A 19,965-nucleotide genomic window follows, 5' to 3' on the forward strand; every position below is an offset into this window, starting at 1 on the left:
TCATGTGTGTCTGCTTTTGTGTCCTTATAAATATTGGTAAAAATATACCCCAATCATAGAACAAGGCAGTGTTGATTTAAAAGAATAACAATTATTTGTAACATTAAAAGTGTCATATCAAAAACATTACCTCCTTCTGGTCTCAATACAGTCTGTTAAGAAGTTGTGTGGAGAATTTGGTTTGACGTGTTACACAACATTTCAGTAAACATATTCATCACTGCACTCAAGAAAAGGCACAAAGACCAACTGGTCTGACTTCATGGTTGTCTAATGCCTTCATAACTTATAGAGATAGGTGGAGCTGAGCAGCCTTTCTAGATATAATAATAATAATAATGTGTTTGAGTGTGTGAGAATGTGTGTCTCTCTGTGTGCATGACTTCCAACTGTTTCTAACAACATCATTAGTCATAAAATTGTAATCTCCCCCACACCCAATATATGGTTCAATTCCTGTATTGGTTCACCATGCACAAAACTGTGAAGCCATACAAAGGGCAGGAAGCTTACCAAACATCAAACAGAATCTTCACAAGGGACGTGTCTACAATAATCCTCCCCCAGCACAGAGTGGCTGGAGAGGTGGGCAGAGACAAAGGAATGTCCTGATCCTATAGATTGAACTCAGACCTTACAAATTTAAGAAACACAATGACAACATTCAACAATTAGACTTAACACGTACAAACTCCAAAACACGTAAAAACTCAGAAGCACATAAAAACTCAAAACACGTACAAAAGACAACAGAAGTGCTCCAGGATGCTCGGCGCGGTGTTGAGCTTTTGTTACCTAGTGGCTACACAAGCCAGCAAGTACCAACGACCGGATTTGGTGTGTGGTAGTAACAGGTAAATGAACTTTTTTAAAATTATTTGAATATATATGAGTGCTTGTATATAAATACACAAACAATACACATATACTTTCAATTCTGTAATTTAAGTGATCTAGGTAGCTCTGTTTTGGAAGTTCAGTTAACGCTAGAAATGTGTTTTGGAGTTTGTACGTGTTTTGTCTCTCGGGCCACCGCATATATTTATATATAAGGATATATAAATAAAACCACTTTTTACGTTAGTAATTCCTTTTGTGCATAATTTTATATTATTGTTAATAATAAATTAATTAACCCTTGTGCGTCCGCCTGTTCTCGGGGCGTGGGTCGTGGTGACCCCCCGAGCGGTGTGTGTGTTATTATGATTAGGGTGGGGGTCGCTAGGACCCCCAAGGGGCATATGTGTTATGATGATGATAGGGTGGGGGGGTTGCTAGGACCCCCGAGGGGCATATGTGTTATGATGATTAGGGTGGGGGGTCGCTAGGACCCCCTCGGGGCGTGTGTGTTATGATGATTAGGGTGGGGGGTCGCTAGGACCCCCTCGGGGCGTGTGTGTTATGATGATTAGGGTGGGGGGTCGCTAGGACCCCCAAGGGGCGTGTGTGTTATGATGATTAGGGTGGGGGGTCGCTAGGACCCCCTCAGGGCGTGTGTGTTATGATGATTAGGGTGGGGGGTCGCTAGGACCCCCAAGGGGCGTGTGTGTTATGATGATTAGGGTGGGGGGTCACTAGGACCCCCGAGGGGGCGCTTGTGTTATGATGATGATTAGGGTGGCGGGGTCGCTAGGACCCCCGAGGGGCGCTTGTGTTATGATGATGATTACGGTGGGGGTCGCTAGGACCCCCGAGGGGCACTTGTGTTATTACGACGTCGGCGGCATCTGTGGAGCGGCGGTGCGTGAAGCGGAGGTGCGTGAAGCGGCGCAGTTGGGACAGTACGTGACGGCGCAGTTGGTGCACATGTGCACTCGGCACTCGTGGCACAGGATCTTGGTCTTTACGTCTTTGCTCCTGGGACACACGCGGCACCTTCACCTCTTGACCAGAGAGGAGTCGTGTGGCGTAGCGTCGGCGGTGCGAGTAGTACGAGCATCGGCATCGTCGGCCTCGGTGGCAGTACCTTGGCCCGCGACTCGGCCTCCTCCTCCTCCCCATCCTCGCGCTAACGCCCTGGCTTCGAGCATGGGGCGCACGAGCGCTTTGCCCAGTCGCTTGAGGAAGAGCCGTCGTTTGTTGAGCTTGCCCGCCATCCAGTCGGGGTGAATTTCCCACCACAGCACGAATGCATTGTAGGCTGCCACGTTGACCATGTTGTGGAAAAGGGCCACTGGCCACCTGCAGGTCTTTCTCCTGCAGCTGTATGTGCTCACGACCTTGTCCAGGTTGTCGACGCCTCCCTTGGTGCGGTTGTAATGCAGCACCAAGGGAGGTTTTCCGCCGCCGTCGCTACTGCGGCGGCTAGGCCGGGGTTTGGGGTCGGAGCGGTGGTGAGGAGCAGCACGTTCTTGTTCTTCTTGGCCACGTACCTGGCGCTCCACTTCCCTCCAGCCGTCTGTTCACCATTTCCAAGCCTGAAAGAGAGGCAATGGAGAAATACATTCATCATTCTCTGACGGCAGGGATTTTCCGGCCTTCATCCTCTGCTGTAGGCGCAGGATTCTTTTTGTGGCTAAGAAGGACAAGAGCCTCCGTCCATGTATTGACTTCAGAGGTCTCAACACTATCACCGTCAAAAATAAATACCCCCTGCCACTCATCAGTGCTGCATTGGAGCCCCTGCAGGGGGCCACTATTTTCACTAAACTAGATCTCCGCAATGCTTACCATTTGGTCCGCATCAGGGAGGGTGATGAATGGAAAACAGCTTTAAACACCCCGCTAGGCCATTTTGAATACCTGGTCATGCCCTTTGGGTTAACCAACGCTCCAGCCGTGTTCCAAAGCTTGGGACTTTCTGAACCGCTTTGTCTACGTCTACCTAGATGACATTCTAATCTTTTCCAGGAACCTCCAGGAACACAAGGTCCATGTTTGGGCCGTGCTACATCGCCTGTTGGAAAATAGACTGTACGTTAAGGCCGAGAAGTGCGACTTTCATGCACAATCTGTCACATTACTGGGATAAGTTCTAGCTGGAGGGCAGGTGAAGACGGATACAGCCAAGATCCGGGCAGTTCAGGAATGGCTCACACACACGACTTGCAAGCAGCTACAACGCTTTCTTCTATTGGCGTTTCATAAGGAACTACAGTCAGGTAGCCATCAAACTTGCTCTGGAACAATGGCGCCACCTATTAGAGGGAGTGGAGCACCCATTCACTATCTTCACCAATCACAAGAACCTTACCTACCTTAGGACAGCAAAGTGACTGAATGCCTGCCAAGCCAGGTGGTCCTTGTTTTTTGATCGATTCAGATTCTCGATCTCTTTCCGTCCAGGCTCTAAGAAAATAAAAGGCCGACGCCCTCTCCCGGCAATACAGTCAGGATGAGAAACATCTTGAACTGGCTCCGGTGCTTCCTGCTTTTGCCATACCTTCTCGCCCTGCGAGAAGGTATGGCAAAGGTAAGCCGCGCACTTCATTTCTCTGGACAAACTTCCCACCGCCACAGAAACTGCTAAGCTAATGGTTGATCATGTTTTCCGGCTCCATGGAATCCCTGCAGAAATCACATCAGACAAAGGACCCCAGTTCACCTTTCAGGTCTGGAGATCTTTTTGCTCTGCCATGGGTACTCAAGTCAATCTCAACGTAATATATATATATATTTTTTTTTCAGAATTGTTTTTTTCACTTTGAGAATGAAATTACTGTACTACAAGCAACTAACCACACAACACTCATACATCACTCACACCTTTGAGTAAGAAGCATTTCAGGTTATTTTTTCCTGTAACACACTAACTGACGCAAAACACTGACTGTTTTCTCTCCACCAGACTTTTCTTACAGCCTCTAACAGCCGTGCTTACTTAATTTCCTGTTCCCAAGTAAACAAAGCAGCTTGTATGAAGATAAAATACGTGGTTGCACAACATCATAGATTGCATGTGAGTGCAACCCAAAATGTTTGGTGTCTTGGGCAAATTACTATCTTGTTAGCATTTAGAAATAAATGGTATGCTGTGAAGTCCTGATAGATTCGAGTTCTTAATCTGCAAACAACAGCTTTATGTTTTACTAAAAATTACAAAATCACTCTCAGGGATGGAGCTTTCTAGGCAGTGGAAACTGTCCAGTGTCTTTTTCTTGTACAGACTTCTTTGGTTTATCATAAAAAATAACAAAATCAAGATTGTAAATTTGAACTAGCTCTGCTGTTGATTATCTAAATGAGACTGTTATGAATATTTAGTATTTCAAAAATGCAGAGGATGTGTAAAAGCTACAAAAACCACACAAAACAGTCTCAATCCAAGTAAAGTGTTTCTTATCTGTTTGATCTAAGTTTTTAAGTTATGTACATACAGATAGGAGACAGGAGGGTGGGGAGGGTGAGAGGGGAAATGACACACAGGAAATGGTCTAAGGTGGATTGAAATCTATGTCCTGCATTGAGAACTCAAACCTTCAGTATATGGGTCGCCTGTTTAACCAGGTTAATTATATCAATACTGTAAACTAAGTCTGACAGTGAGTTAGTGACAGTAAGACAAACCCACTCCCTCCTCCAACTATGATGGGCTAAAGAGAGGCTTTGTGCATGCTTCTCTGGAGTTGACAAACTGTCTAAAAGCAAGCATAACTGGCAGCTTGTTCCTACTTTAATAACTGGTAAATTTCACAGAAGTCCAAAACAACTCCCAAACTACCAGGAAGGAGACAACAGAAGTATTTATTTTTACCTCCACTGTAATTTGTTCCATCTTCCAAGCTGGTGAGTGGTTGTTGTTGTTGTTACTTATGAACCTGTTTTGTAAGAATCCTACATTAAATGATTTGATCAGATATTTTTTATTTTATATTTTTATGGTATACTATTGGCTGCTGCCCTCACTGACAGACAGTGTTTAGGAGTAAAAGAATACATGTACCACGTATTTAAAATACAAAATATGAGTAACTGTATTCTGTTACAGTTACTGTTTAAAAAGGTGATTTTTAGAATACAGTTACACTGAAAAAAATAATCAGTGGTATAAACATAAAAAAATTATTGTAAGCGGTTGCACGAAATTAAGTTATGTTTGGTTAACCTTAGTTTTTTATGTTATACCTGCACACATTTTTCTGGTAACACGAACATGACTTTTTTATGTTGTTGTTATGTTTTTCATTCCGGTCAAATATTTATAGAAACCACTTGTTTATCAGACATGAACTTTTTGTGTTAATTGTATTGGACTACTATGTGTTATATTGACAAGATTATTTTATGGTAAGCTTATTTTATTTTATAACAAATTTCTAATATATAATATATAATCTAATATATAATTGAGTGTTCAATAAATAAAACTAAATTAAGGCTGATCTTACTGTATGTACTGTACACTTTCTCTCAATCAAAGAAATAAGCAAAACATTTTTGAACAATGACCTGTATTTTTGAAAATACTACACAGTTGTAAAAATGGACTTTCAATTCAGGCTTCCAAAATATACATGAGTCATATTTGTACAATGCATCTCTTGAAAAACATTCCACAACATTCCTCAAAGTTATCTGCTGGAACCTGAATTCAACATTGTGGGGCCTTGTGACATCGCACTTATGTAAAAAAATAGTTTTTTTAAATGTAAGAACCATAAGGTAATATGGCAACAGGGGTGTAATTATTAAAATGACACAAAGAAGAGACTTAAAATAACATTATAACCCACAGGCACACAACCAAGAGACCTAAACTGATTAGTATTGGCTTGCTTCTATCACTAAACATCACAATCACTAATACTACACGATGCAATCTGTTTGTAGTGGTGCACCTTGGGAAAAAAATTGCAAATTGGTGAAATTGGTGCAAGGCGCCATTTCCATTGAGAAAAATGGACATTCAAAGTTTGAATTTAAAAAACAAAACAAAACCATGGCTTGAAAAGTGAAAACTGCAGTAATAAAGGCCCCAAGTTGAAAAGTGCCAGAAAAATAAGTTTCACTATGTACTGCAACTTTACCAGTGCTGGCTTAAAAGAAAGGATGGTACATATTCGAAGAGGTAAACATGTTGTTCCCACATCATAACTGGAAAACTGTTCAATCGTACAGTCTGGTCCTGAGAACCTGGGCCTTCTTTGAAAGGCTGTTCCTTTTGAGCTCCATAACCAGTTTCTATAATACCTCGAAGGTATACTTTTCCAGTGGGTAGGTGAGGTTCAAAGTGTACATTAGTCCAAACAGCATTGCAGCTGCTAGGGTATAGTTATCCAAATCCTGCCAGACTCTCTGGCCTTCAAGGACTATCCCGATGTCCTCAGGGCTGCCATTGGCATCTCTTGACTTTATGATGTAAATTCCCATGGTTGTTTCCTTATTAGATCGTTGGATAATGGCTTCATCTGTGGCCTAGAAAATGCAGAATTCCAAAATTTAATTAAACAGAACACTGGTCAAAGAACATTATACCAAATCTTATTTTAATCTGTGTCACTATTCCAAAAAATGTTAACATTAACACATTAGGTGAACAAAAATGGATTCATTACAGCATGTGATTTGAGTCCTCAGAATGCTTAAAAAGGTAATGAAGTGAAATCTCCATGCAAAGAAGCAGAATACTGTCAGAGCACAGAGAGGTGTTCAACTATCAACTCCACACATAGAAAAATGCAGGTAAAAGAAAAAGAAAAAAAAACGCACCCATGGTAAATTGTGAAAATCCCAGGTGATTTTCAACATACTCCTGGCATAGAGTGACAAGCAGCATTTTGTTAAAATTATTATTTTCCCTAAAGTGTATACACAAATTAATTTTTTTCTTACCTGGGCCGTGGGCTCCAGAATGTTCTGAAGTCTTCTTCCTATTTGTCCTCCTCACCTTTTGAAGACCTTTATTAGTTTGTCAGATAGCACATCTATCTGCGAGAGTAATCTGGACTGCAGTGGCATGGTGGTAATGCGCTTAAACTCTGCATTTATCTAAAAAGAGAAGTTGTCACATAAAAATGCTGTCAAAATCTCAAATCTCACAAGGTTACATCCACACAAAGTTATATTACTATTTATTAGCTATGGGTCCCATGTTGCTGAGCAGTTCCATAGTTGCCCTTACTTCCAAACCACCCAAAGCCTGTTTGCAACCACAGCAGTTGCCTCCTTCTGGCCATTTTGCAGTTCTGCCAAATGACCCAGAAACTACATCTATTATTGTCATATACACATCAAGGTCTTTCATTAATACTTAGTTAAATTAGTTAATTTGACCTTTCCAGAAAATTTACCTTACAGAATGTGAGATAACATATGCAAATCTTCACTAGTAAATAAAATAATGTTATTAAAACCTTAACAGTAACACCTCTACATAACAGCGCTAGAGAATTGTTCTGAAGCAACACCAATCTGCCCTTCAGCAGGGATAAGCACCATATATCGATACAGAAAAAATAAATTTAACATATTTATACTGTCATTATTTTTATCTCTTTAAGCCCTCCTCTCAGTCTCTCTATAAATCAGTTAAAATAATTTGTTGGGTTTTTGTGTGTCTTTAACATGTTATCAGTAGATTACATTCACTGCCCCAGAACATGAAATAAAGCCCCACGTCATGCACTTCCTCTCCTAATGAGTACTGCATAGGTGTCATGCCCTAAATAAACCGACTTTAGTGAAGACACCCCCCCCCCCCCCCCCCCAACACACACAGAGCCCACCCCATGGCAAACTAGCTTATTTAACTGTATAACTAAAACATTTTAGGTACAACCAGTTAACTAAATGGACACAAGTTTGTTAGTCTGTATTCACTGAGAAAAAACAAGTGGATGTGACTGGGCACACACTGAAAAAAAGCTAATGCACATAATATTGTCCCGCAGCTTAAGCTAGCATTATCGTTAGTTAACTTAAGGAATGACTTGTTTTTTCCATTATGTTGCTCAACAGCAATTCATGAGAAAAACTTCCCCATCTAATGGATGTTCTCTTCGTTTCCTCTCAAACATGTAGTTTTCAGTTTACCTTGACAAAGTAAAGCTCAGCACCAAACGTAAACGAAGCGAAGACAAAAAATGGCGGACCGCCACAGTGAATTTTCCCTCGCAAAACACACCCTGGGGGTTGGAGTTTCAACAGAAAACATAACTATTTCCTGTTATTTTGATATGACTGGTTTTAAAAGACTGAACATCCTTCTAAAACAAGTGAAAGGCGTGAGACTTAATTATGTTTAGACCAAAAATATAAATGATTCATGTTGGATATATTTACTGTATTTTTACTAATTTAACAACCTCATCATTGCATTAGTCGCTTTATGCTATAGCATTACGCTTACATTAGCTTGAAGCTCAAGGTCGTCATTTTATTTAATTTCTTTTTCTGGGCTTACAAACAGGACACACAACATTTAGATAACCGTTACACTGAATCTTGGGTCTGTGTTGAGTCTTCCAGCTGCTGACTACAGAAGCTAGATTGACCTTTCAGCATGTTTATAGCGGCTGTGGCTATGTGCTGGTAATGTTACCGTGTGTGAGCAGTCAAATTGGCAGCAGACATGTTTCAACAAACTAGTCATATCCCGGCCCTACATTAGCTTGTTTAATGGTTAAGACACTGCAGGTACCACCACTTACTACAGACACCGATGCAAGTTTGTAATAGTCTGTTAATTTAGACTGAAAGAATATAGAAACAATATTAACTCACATTATATATGTTAATTACTAATTTGCTTATCGCATAATTTCGGTTACCATTAGCTAACTGGAGCTAGCTAACATTGGCCTCTCATGGTTTTCGATAAACAGCCCACATACCTGTAAAATAACAACACCCAGTAAAAGTCCACATATATAAAGGGTCTACACTCGTTCTCACTGGTGTGTTAGCTTTAAAATCTTATTTACCTTCAAGTGTAAAACTCCAGATGGTAGTAGATTTTCCAAAGCGAGAGACAAAAATGGCGGACAGCGCAGCCGATTTTTCCTTTCCAGGGGGCGGAGCTTGAGGATAAAACACGACTAACTTGTTTCTTTTCAACATGATTTGTTCTAAAAGAATCAATATTCTTAAAGAATATGTGAAAATTAAAAGACAAAAATATGTTTAGATGTGAAATTTAAATTAGTCATGCTGGATATATGAAGTAATTCTATGCAAATTCAACAACCACCCTATTGCATTTTTTTCAGTGTACTTTGGTTGAAATAAATGGATTAGACTTTGTTTTTTTCCTGTTTCATATATTAGGTTATGCCCTCTCTATTTTTGGTAATTCCATGCCGGTGGAAACCCAAGCAAAACACGCATTAAGAGGCTCTAATGTCTATGTCTCAATCTTGCGCCCCATGTCACCCCTACTTGCGGCCGCATAATGATGTGAAGAAATATTTTTTAAAGTTATTATTCAAAAACTTTTTTAATATCAAAGCAACAGGCAGAGAGTTACAGGCATAGCCCTAATGAATGTAGCATCATGGACAGTGTAGTCCGTGCTGCAGGGAGAATGGACTGGGAGAAAGGAGATTCGAAAAGTACGAGTTGTCACCAACCAGAAATTGGAGACAGAAGCATGCAAATATAATAATAACCACTGCAGCCATCTAGTTGGTATTGGTATTGCGAATAACCTCCAGTAAACGTAATAAATCACACAGCAATAGTACATTCATGTAGTTGTAAAATATGTTACTCTCATTGAGTAACATAACGGAATACGTTACAAAATACACTTTGTGGCATGTATTCTGTAATCTGTAGTGGAATACATTTTAAAAGTAACCTTCCCAACACAATGACACACATGATATGTGTTTTCCTTGTTAGACATTACAAACTGATTCACATTCAAGAAATTCTTTAAATTCATTTTACACTTGGCACCATTTGGCGCACTGTGCCATTAATTTTAATTATTTGATATTGAATAATTTCAAAATGCAAAATCAAAAGAACATGGTGATTTATAAATAAATACATTAATATTCTTCCTTACTCCTATGTTTTTTGCATTTCATTTTACTGTTCACAACAAGAACATTGCATTAATTATAAAATGGTTACATGGCTGCAAAACAAAGAAAAAATCTGTTTCATGTGTTTCTCTAAGAGCCTGAACCACCTGTCGTCAGCATTTCAAAGTCAAATTTAGTCTGAAACTCTTTTATTCACATTTAGAACATCAGAGAAGCTTCACACTACTGATCTGCAAACAGGCAGATTCATAATGTTAGATATACGATGTTTTGTACACACATACGTTTCATTATCACATCATCATCCTCATTAGCATGTGATGAATGCATCTAAAAAAATTGAAGGAAGTGATAAAAAGGAAACAACTTATTGAGAAACTTCAGTTTTCTGATGATCTGACAAACACAGACGGAGTTAAGTGTCAGATGCTGTTCTTCTGAAGTTTAACAATTTTTCTGCATCAGGATCAAAGTCAGAATGAAAATCCTCCATTTTCTCTTCTTCTGCTTCTTATCAGGTGAGGGCTGATGATCTTAATGTTTCTCTTTAATAAAAAGAAATGGAAGTCATCTTTATGAATCATTTCATAAAATACACATATTTTCATCTTGTGATATTTATAGTTTTTTTTTCATCTGACAGGTGCAGCTGTGCAAGTCGAGGCAAAACACAATATTTGGTCTGCAGCTGAAGGAGGAAATGCATCATTTGTCTGCTACTTAACTTTATCTGGAAGCACAAAGTTCTTCTGTAAGGAAAAATGTGAGCGAGCAGAAGATATCCTCATTAAAACAGATGGAAGCACAGCTCAGAGTGGGAGATACAGCATGAAGTATATAGATGGATCTCCAGGAAGAGGAATTGTGTCTGTGACCTTCACACGCATGATCAAGTCTGACTCAGGACTGTACAGGTGTTCTTTAGGAAGATCTTCTGTTCCAGATACAAACTATGACTTTGAGGTCAGAGTTTCAAATGGTGAGTTTTTACAAAAATTCCCTGAAATAAAAAATGTAAAGGACCCCACTAACTCGTATTTAGCAATACAGAGCATGTTTATATCAAGGTGTTTAATTAATCAATAAATGTAACTTTAATGTGATATACTATGTAGGTGTACATTTTACACAGCATGTAAAAACTGTAGTGTCATCAGTTGAATTGAAATTCTAGCACCTCAGTGTAAAGCCAAAACAATATAAAATGATTTTGGAGTCAAATTTCAGCTCTGCTAAAACCAACACAGTTTTACAACAAATTAAACTATCACAGTCTAAAGCCAAATCTGTCTCTTGTTCACATATTTGACTGATTTTGAGTGTAAGTATGATGGCTTGTATCATGATTTTAATAGAAAGATTCTATTAATGTATTATTTATAAGTAACAGAAGCCAATTTTGTGTCATTTGAGAAACCTCAAAAAAGATGAATATCTTCCAAAAGTCTCATGCTAAAAACAAGTTAGTCACCTTTTATTATAAGTTTTGATACCAGGATCTTCTAGCTGCAAGTCCTGAAAAATGCTTCACAAAATAAGCCAAATGAAAGAAAAAAATAACTTCAAGGGTCCGTATATCTGCCCTTCAACTTCATAGTATGAAGGTAACATTTTGCGTGGCTTCATTAAATACTGTACAACAAAAAGTGTTGATTCTGAGAGGATCAGGTAAGCATGTGTTGTTTTCTGATCTAATATGAAAAGATAACTTTGTTTATTTTAACCAGGAAATATAATTATGATATAATAGCTTACAGTTTCAGTTCTTACTCCAATCCAACTGAATGTTCTTGTATTTCACAGATCTGGGCAAAAGGGTTGGTTTTTATCGCACACAAACTGAGGGAGACAACATCACATTGGGATGTTCTAATACTGTGTACGGACAGAGGAAGTTTTTTTGCAAGAATCAGTGTAAGAATGAAGGGGAGATCCTCATTGACACAAGCAATGATAAATCTGTGAGTGGCAGATACAGCATTGAATACAGACCAGTATCTACATTTGGACTGTATGCGACCATCACACAGCTGACCAAGTCAGACACAGGAGAGTACAGCTGTGGTTATGGAAACCCTCTGTCTCCAGATTCATACAGCAGTGTAAATGTTCTTGTTATTCATGGTAAGTTTTTTTTTCAAAATAGTAAAGACATTATTATTATTATTAAGATCACAACTTAAACAGGAACCAAAAACAAAAACAAAGTAAACTAATTATAACTATAAGTATAAGATTAAAGACAATCACAGTGAGATTGTTGTTACTGCCCGAGATCAGCTGATACACTGGCTGAGACATCATTAAACTGTCCTAAAACTGTCTAAATTGAAATAGAGGTTTGACATTTAAAAAAAGGTTGGATGACCAATCTCAGAGTATTATTTTGTTTTTGTGCAGGTAAATTTAATCATCTGTTCAACTGCAAAACCATATCTCTTATGATGCTTTAATTTAAAAAAAAATGAAGATATTGTCATACGTATTAAGTTTCACAGCCATGTTTTCTTTTAATCACTGCACATATCTCCAAAATTCATTTTCTTTTGTGTTTGATACATGTTTGTATTTACCTGTATGACAGTATTATTATTATGGTGTATTAGTGTGTATTACTATTGATTTTTTATTAATTGTTTTTGTATATCATTCACAGCTTTAAACACAACTGCCTCCCCACTACAAACAGCAATACAAATGGCTTCAAACCCACCTGCTTTCACTCTACAGACGAAAGCAACACAGAGTGAAAGTGTCACTGCAAGAGTCTCTACACATTGTCCTGACTCCTCCTGGCTTCTGGTTGTGCGTGCGTCCTTGGATGGTGTTTTGCTGATGGCTGTTTTCCTCATGCTCTGCTACATTAATAAGACAAGGAGGAACTTTGGACTGAACACCAGAGAAAATGACACAAACATGGAGGTGAGTTTGTGTCACTTGTGTCACTCATATGGTGAACTTCTTTTGATATTTTGAATGTTGCAGCATTTTTTTTCCTGTCTCTGAAAAAAAAAACCACTTTGTGCTTCTTATTTTTAAACTTCAATGTCCATGAAATGGTAATGTGGTAATATGGTTGTTGAAAATCTGTTGTACTTCTCATGTTTTATGTTGTTTGCTTTATTTGTTTGTTTTAGTTTCAGTTATTTGCTGCGCATGACAGCTTGGACCCAACCTCAGAACATAAAGAGCCCAAACGCAGCGGGACCAAACCTGCATTATTAAAGACCAAAATCTAAAAAGTAAAAAATTCCCATGATTTAAAATTTGGTTGTCTTCTCTCTCATATCTGTTTAGTTTTGATGTTTTTGAGCATGTTTCTGAGATTTGATGATACAATCTGCTTCACTATGTTTTATTGTTGTTCTGTTGTTCTATATCTGTATCAGCATAATTAATAAGGAGACTTTGGAGGAAGTTCAAAGCTTGGCTGCCTAATCATGTAATCAAGCAACATTGTAACTTTTAACTTGGAGAGGTTGTGCACATTTGGTTTTACTTTATGTATTTGTGTACTCTGTGATTTAGAAATTTATGTGCTTACTTATGCAATGTGTTTGAAACTACTAGCTTTTCTTACAAGGTATATACAATCAAAGAAAAATGAAGATATTGTCATACGTATTAAGTTGCACAGCCATGTTTTCTTTTAATCACTTATACAAAAAAAATAAACATCTGCAAAATAATGTGATGTTTCCTTAAATGAATTAGAAATATACAGAGTGCTCTACAATAATGAGGCTGTGTCCCAATTCAGAGACCGCACACTTGAAGTACGTATTTTGAGTGCGATTACGTCACCGCCACGCGACGTCGGCTGTCCCAATTCGAAGTGTACTTCAAATGCATACTCCAAATGCACAGTCGATTTCCCCAAATATCAAGCGTGGTCCGGTGCACGCTTCGTGGTCCCATATATCCCACAATCCATAGCGCACCGGTGGGTGTGGATAATTTTGCCACAAAGTATGGCAGAAGGGAGCGGCCGAAGAGTGAACTGTCAAAAGTAAGTAGTGAATATGATGTCACTTATTTATGTGCGAATGTTTAATAATGAAGAACATTAAAACATTGCTGTTGGCCACATGTCGGCAAAGTTATGTGACATTAGTGATGTTTGTACTAACTTGGTTTTAAAGCCTTTACTGTAAAATATACGCTGTTCAATAGTTGACTTTAATCTTACAGAGAATGTGATGATTTTATGGATAATTAAAGTCAGTCATATATCCACAAACACAACAAGCTGAAAGTCAGTGATGCTGGTCGGTTTGCAGTCCTGAATATCACGGCACCAGCAGGATCCACTGCACCGTTAATGTTAACTATATTATATTGCTGCCTCTGCTCGGTGGTGTCGAGCCAAACAGACTTTAACGTGTGTTTGAACGAGCTGATGGTTCACTCGTTAAGCTGAAAGAAAGATGCTTTAATCACAGGAGTCACACATGTGTCCACTGTACCATCTGGGAACTCTTCTTGTTTAGCACTCGTAATAACACAAACACTAAATCCTCCTTCTCCTGTGCTGTTGTGTAGCACTGTATACACCTGAGACTGTCACCTGTCTGTCTGTCCTGCTCTCTCTCTCTGTTTCTTTCTCTCTGATTGTGGAATAAAAGTATGAACATGTATTTATAAGTTACACTTGTGTTTGAATCCTGCACCTTATCACACATTTGATTTCCATGTGTAACAACTGCAAGTTTCCAGAGTGAGGACAGACTGAGGGACCCACTGCTGCACATCATCTGTGAGGCTTTGCACCCCTGATGATCCACCAGGACAAACTCAGCAGTGTGTGAGGAAGAGGAGGAGGAAGAGCCAGCAGCAGCTGACAGATGGAGAGAATAGACAGACTGTTCCCTGTTTGTGAAGGACTGCTAGGAAAGTTTAAAATCACTAACTGTCTGTCCTGAATCAGTCTTATTAGGTAATGTTCAAATAATTGTATCATTCCAGTGTTTTCAGTGTGGGAGAAAGTACTCAGGGCCTTCAGGTTACACACTATGAAAGGCAGCAACAAGTTTAATGTTCAGAAACCTAAAGTATGTATCAGCAGCAGAATGGAGCTAAAAATAAATGTTTGTTTCAGTTCTATGAAGCTTTGAGTATTTTGGATTAGTAGTACTGCTGTGTTTGTTGCATCATATTGCTGTAATTGTTTATATGCTTTATATATTCTGAGGTAAGTTGATCTATAGTGTTACATCATATTCTATAAGGATGTTATGTGTTTGTAGACTTTCTGCCCAGTTTGACCCATTTAGCAGAAGTCAGCCTGTTTAAGGCTCTGATATCTATTCTGTATGACTTAAAGCAGTTATGACATGGTCTGATTTTATTACCCAATAAAGGAATATTTCATATATCAGTCTACTCTTCATTCTATCAGAAACAGTTTTCACTGCTCATACATTTGGTTTTTACATGTATATGTGAGTATTGAGCCAAATGTAATGTAATGCCAACATATTAAACGGACAATATTTGTCTCTCATGTATAATACATCTGTATATACACTGTCAAAGGTACTTGTCTTTAAGTGATTTAAGCTGATAGGCAATATAAATAACTGCAACTTGAATCTTTGACCCAGAGTTCAAGCTCACTACTGTAATATATGCTTTTATATATATATATATATTAGGGGTGCAACGATACACAAAATTCACGGTTCAGTTCGGCTCAATACTTTGGTGTTACAGTTCGATATTTTTTCGATACAAACAAAAATGTTCATGCCTTTTTAATTTGTCATTTATTAAAATTATAAATATATATTTTAACTCAAAAGTACAGTTTTTAAATTTAATGTTGCTGAAACAACAAAGTAATAAAAAAGTAAATATATCTGATTGAGGAATCACTCATCTTTGGAAAAGAGAGTTTATTACAGAGAAATGGCTCTTTCCAAAATAAAAGCTATACTATACGCTTCTTCTGGGCTATATTCTCAGCAGTATATTAAACATATCAGGTCCCCATAAGGAGAATCATGTGCTAACGGCTGTCTAAATGACTCGGGTAAAGTTTGTAGCATGCATGCTTGTTGTTTTTGTCTGCTTCCACTTGTCTTTGCACTAGGATGATGTCGGAGTAAATGTGCAGTCATATTCGTTGTGTTCCCACTAGTGCTGTCAGCGTTAATCTCGTTGAAATGACGTTAACGCCACAACACAGCAAATCTCCGTTAACGAGCTACCGCGGATCGCCCCGTGCGTGGGGCTGGACGGCCAACACGTTAACGAGCAAACTGCGCTAACGCAGTAGTTCCCACCCATGTAATTGAGCATTGCGTGGCACATCCAACATACTGTTTTACTTTTGTCCATGACGCGCTTACCTTCAGGGTCATACATCACATGAAAACCAAAATAGTTCCAAATGCCAGATCTGAATGAGGGTGGGGGAGGTTCAATTTGCCATGTTGCAACGAGAACTTAACTTCTGTCTCGCTAGCTTGCCCTGCACTCAGTGAATCTGCGTTCGACTACTCTGCCTAGGCTGCACTGTCGAGCGCAGATCCACTGAGTGCTCAACACAGACAGCATCGTCAGAAGGAAAGTTGATAAAATAAATAAAAAATGTTGTATTGCTCGATACTAATGTATATATACCCCTATATATATATTAGGGGTATCGATATTGAATGGTTCAATATCGATACGAGTATCGTTGCAACGATACTCGTATCGATATTGAACCATTCGATACAGTGCTTTCGGTTCGGTATGCATATGTATTGAACAATACAACATTTTTTATTTATTTTATCAACTTTTCTTCTGACGATGCTGTCTGTGCTCTGTGTTGAGAGCTCAGTGGATCTGCGTTCGACTATTCCGTGTAGGCTGCACTGTTGAGCGCAGATCGACTGAGCGCAGCACAAGCTAGCAAGACAGAAGTTAAGCTCTCATTGCAACATGGCAAATTGAACCTCCCCCACCCTCATTCAGATCTGGCCTTTGGAACTATTTTGGTCTTCATGTGAAGTGTACATCGCACTCGCTTACATCATTGTCATCAGACACTCTCGCAAACAAAATCACAGTTTCGTAACGCAGTAACACAGCGTGCTTACGGGGAAGTAACAGTAATGTAATTAACTTTTTTGCAATAGTAATCCCTTACTTTACTCATTATTTGAAAATAGTAATCGGATTACACTAACGTGTTACTTGTAACGCATTACTGCCCATCTTGGCTCATGGGGCTCATTTGATTATCTGGTTTTCTCTGTATGTATTATAGTAGGGTCTAGCTTACAATATAAAGGGGGTGACTGTTGTTATTATTTGGCGCTATATAAATATAATTGAATTAAACTGAATTGAAATGCAGTCTGCATATTTCTCTTTTAAATAGTTAATTTTACACGAGCACGTTGTAAACAAAAGCTCAGATAACTCACGCAATAAATTTGCACCTTGACAATAAACAAACTGTGATGTTTTATAGTATTAATGAGAAATTGGAAAATTCTTGCATTCCTCAAACAGAAAGTGGAACTAATGTTACAAATCTGACAACCTACTTCTGTGTTCATTAAAAAAAAGCATGTTATTTTGAAGAACTTAGTATCACATCATTACCTCAGAGAACAGAATAATCCAGAAAACACAAAACTGCAATTTAATGTAAAATATTTTTTATTTTTTCAGAATTGTTTTGTCACTTTGAGATTGAAATTACTGTACTACAAGCAACTAACCACACAACACTCATACATCACTCACACCTTTGAGTAAGAAACATTTCAGGTTACTTTTTCCTGTATCATACTGACTGACGCAAAACACTGACTGTTTTCTCTCCACCAGACTATTCTTACAGCCTCTAACAGCCGTGCTTTACTGTTTCCAAGTAAACGAAGTAGCTTGTATGAAGATACAATACGTGGTTGCACAACATCATAGATTACGTGTCAGTGAAACCCAAAATGTTTGGTGTCTTGAGCAAATTACTATCTTGTTAGCATCTTATCATTTCTCTGACGTAGTTTAGAAGTAAATGTGGTATGCTGTGAAGTCCTGATAGATTCGAGTTCTTAATCTGAAAACAACAGCTTTATGTTTTACTAAAAATTACAAAATCACTCTCAGGGATGGAGCTTTCTAGGCAGTGGAAACTGTCCAGTGTCTTTTTCTTGTACAGACTTCTTTGGTTTATCATAAAAAATAACAAAATCAAGATTGTAAATTTGAACTAGCTCTGCTGTTGATTATCTAAATGAGACTGTTATGAATATTTAGTATTTCAAAAATGCAGAGGATGTGTAAAAGCTACAAAAACCACACAAAACAGTCTCAATCCAAGTAAAGTGTTTCTTATCTGTTTGATCTAAGTTTTTAAGTTATGTACATACAGATAGGAGACAGGAGGGTGGGGAGGGTGAGAGGGGAAATGACACACAGGAAATCTATGTCCTGCATTGAGAACTCAAACCTTCAGTATATGGGTCGCCTGTTTAACCAGGTTAATTATATCAATACTGTAAACTAAGTCTGACAGTGAGTTAGTGACAGTAAGACAAACCCACTCCCTCCTCCAACTATGATGGGCTAAAGAGAGGCTTTGTGCATGCTTCTCTGGAGTTGACAAACTGTCTAAAAGCAAGCATAACTGGCAGCTTGTTCCTACTTTAATAACTGGTAAATTTCACAGAAGTCCAAAACAACTCCCAAACTACCAGGAAGGAGACAACAGAAGTATTTATTTTTACCTTCAATGTAATTTCTTCCATCTCCCAAGCTGGTGAGTGGTTGTTGTTGTTACTTATGAATTTTATTTGTAAGATTCCTGCATGAAATGATTTGATCAGATATTTTTAATTTTATATTTTTATGGTATACTATTGGCTGCTGCCCTCACTGACAAGAAGAACATTGTATTAATTATAAAATGGTTACATGGCTACAAAACAAAGGAAAAATCTGTTTCATGTGAACCACCTGCCATCAGGATTTCAAGTCAGACTTGGTCTGAAACTCTTTTATTCACATTTAGAGCATCAGAGAAACTTCACAGTACTGATCTACAAAAAGGCAGATTCATAATGTTAGATATACGATGTTTTGTACACACATACGTTTCATTATCACATCATCATCCTCATTAGCATGTGATGAATGCATCTAAAAAAATTGAAGGAAGTGATAAAAAGGAAACAACTTACTGAGTAACTTCAGTTTTCTGATGATCTGACAGACACAGACAGAGTGAAGAGTCAGACACTGTTCTTCTGAAGTTTAACAACTTTTCTGCATCAGGATCGAAGTCAGAATGAAAATCCTCCATTTTCTTTTCTTCTGCTTCTTATCAGGTGGGGACTGATGATCTTAATGTTTCTCTTTAATAAAAAGAAATGGAAGTCATCTTTATGAATCATTTCATAAAATACACATATTTTCATACATTATTTTATGTTGTGAATATCTATCTTTTTTGTGTTTTTAATTTTGCTATCATTTCTTTTCATCTGACAGATGTAGCTGTGCTAGTCAAGGCAAAACACAATATTTTGTCTGCAGTTGAAGGATTAAATGGCACGCTTAACTGCAGCTTATATTTGTCTGGAAGCACAAAGTTCTTCTGTAAGGAAAAATGTGAGCGAGCAGAAGATATCCTCATTAAAACAGATGGAAGCACAGCTCAGAGTGGGAGATACAGCATTAATTATAAAGATGGATCTCCAGGAAGAGGAATTGTGTCTGCGACCTTCACACACATGATCAAGTCTGACTCAGGAATGTACAGGTGTGCTTTAGGAAGATCTTCTGTTCCAGATACATACTATGACTTTGAGGTCAGAGTTTCAAATGGTGAGTTTGTACGAAAATTCCCTGAAATAAAAAAATATGAAGAGCCCTCACTAGCTCTAATTTAGCATTATAGACCATGTTTAGATCAAGCTGTTTAATTAATTAATAAATGTAACTTTAACATTATACACCATATAGGTGTACATTTTATACAGCATGTAACAACTGTACTTTCATAAGTTGATGACAACTTTGTTTATTTGAACCA

General features: G+C 38.2%; 1 protein-coding gene and 1 long non-coding RNA gene across 2 annotated transcripts; one reads left to right on the forward strand and one right to left on the reverse strand.

Annotated features, from left to right (window-relative positions):
* Positions 1-5,300: 5,300 nt before the first annotated feature.
* LOC113018237 (uncharacterized) lies at positions 5,301-9,135 on the reverse strand. Its single transcript, XR_003271730.1, has 3 exons — positions 8,862-9,135; positions 6,772-6,927; positions 5,301-6,354 (listed from the first exon to the last, which is right to left on the reverse strand). It is a non-coding gene; the product is annotated as an uncharacterized LOC113018237 (long non-coding RNA).
* A 1,484-nt stretch (positions 9,136-10,619) lies between these two features.
* Positions 10,620-13,397, forward strand: LOC113018200 (uncharacterized). The gene is made up of 4 exons (XM_026161262.1): positions 10,620-10,908; positions 11,733-12,053; positions 12,586-12,851; positions 13,067-13,397. The coding sequence occupies exons 1-4, from the start codon at positions 10,758-10,760 to the stop codon at positions 13,166-13,168; spliced, it is 840 nt and encodes a 279-aa protein (XP_026017047.1). The 5' UTR covers positions 10,620-10,757; the 3' UTR covers positions 13,169-13,397.
* The last annotated feature ends 6,568 nt before the right edge of the window (positions 13,398-19,965 follow it).

The sequence above is a fragment of the Astatotilapia calliptera genome, unplaced genomic scaffold (genome assembly GCF_900246225.1).
Source record: "Astatotilapia calliptera unplaced genomic scaffold, fAstCal1.2 U_scaffold_5, whole genome shotgun sequence".
Classification (NCBI taxonomy): Eukaryota; Metazoa; Chordata; class Actinopteri; order Cichliformes; family Cichlidae; genus Astatotilapia; species Astatotilapia calliptera.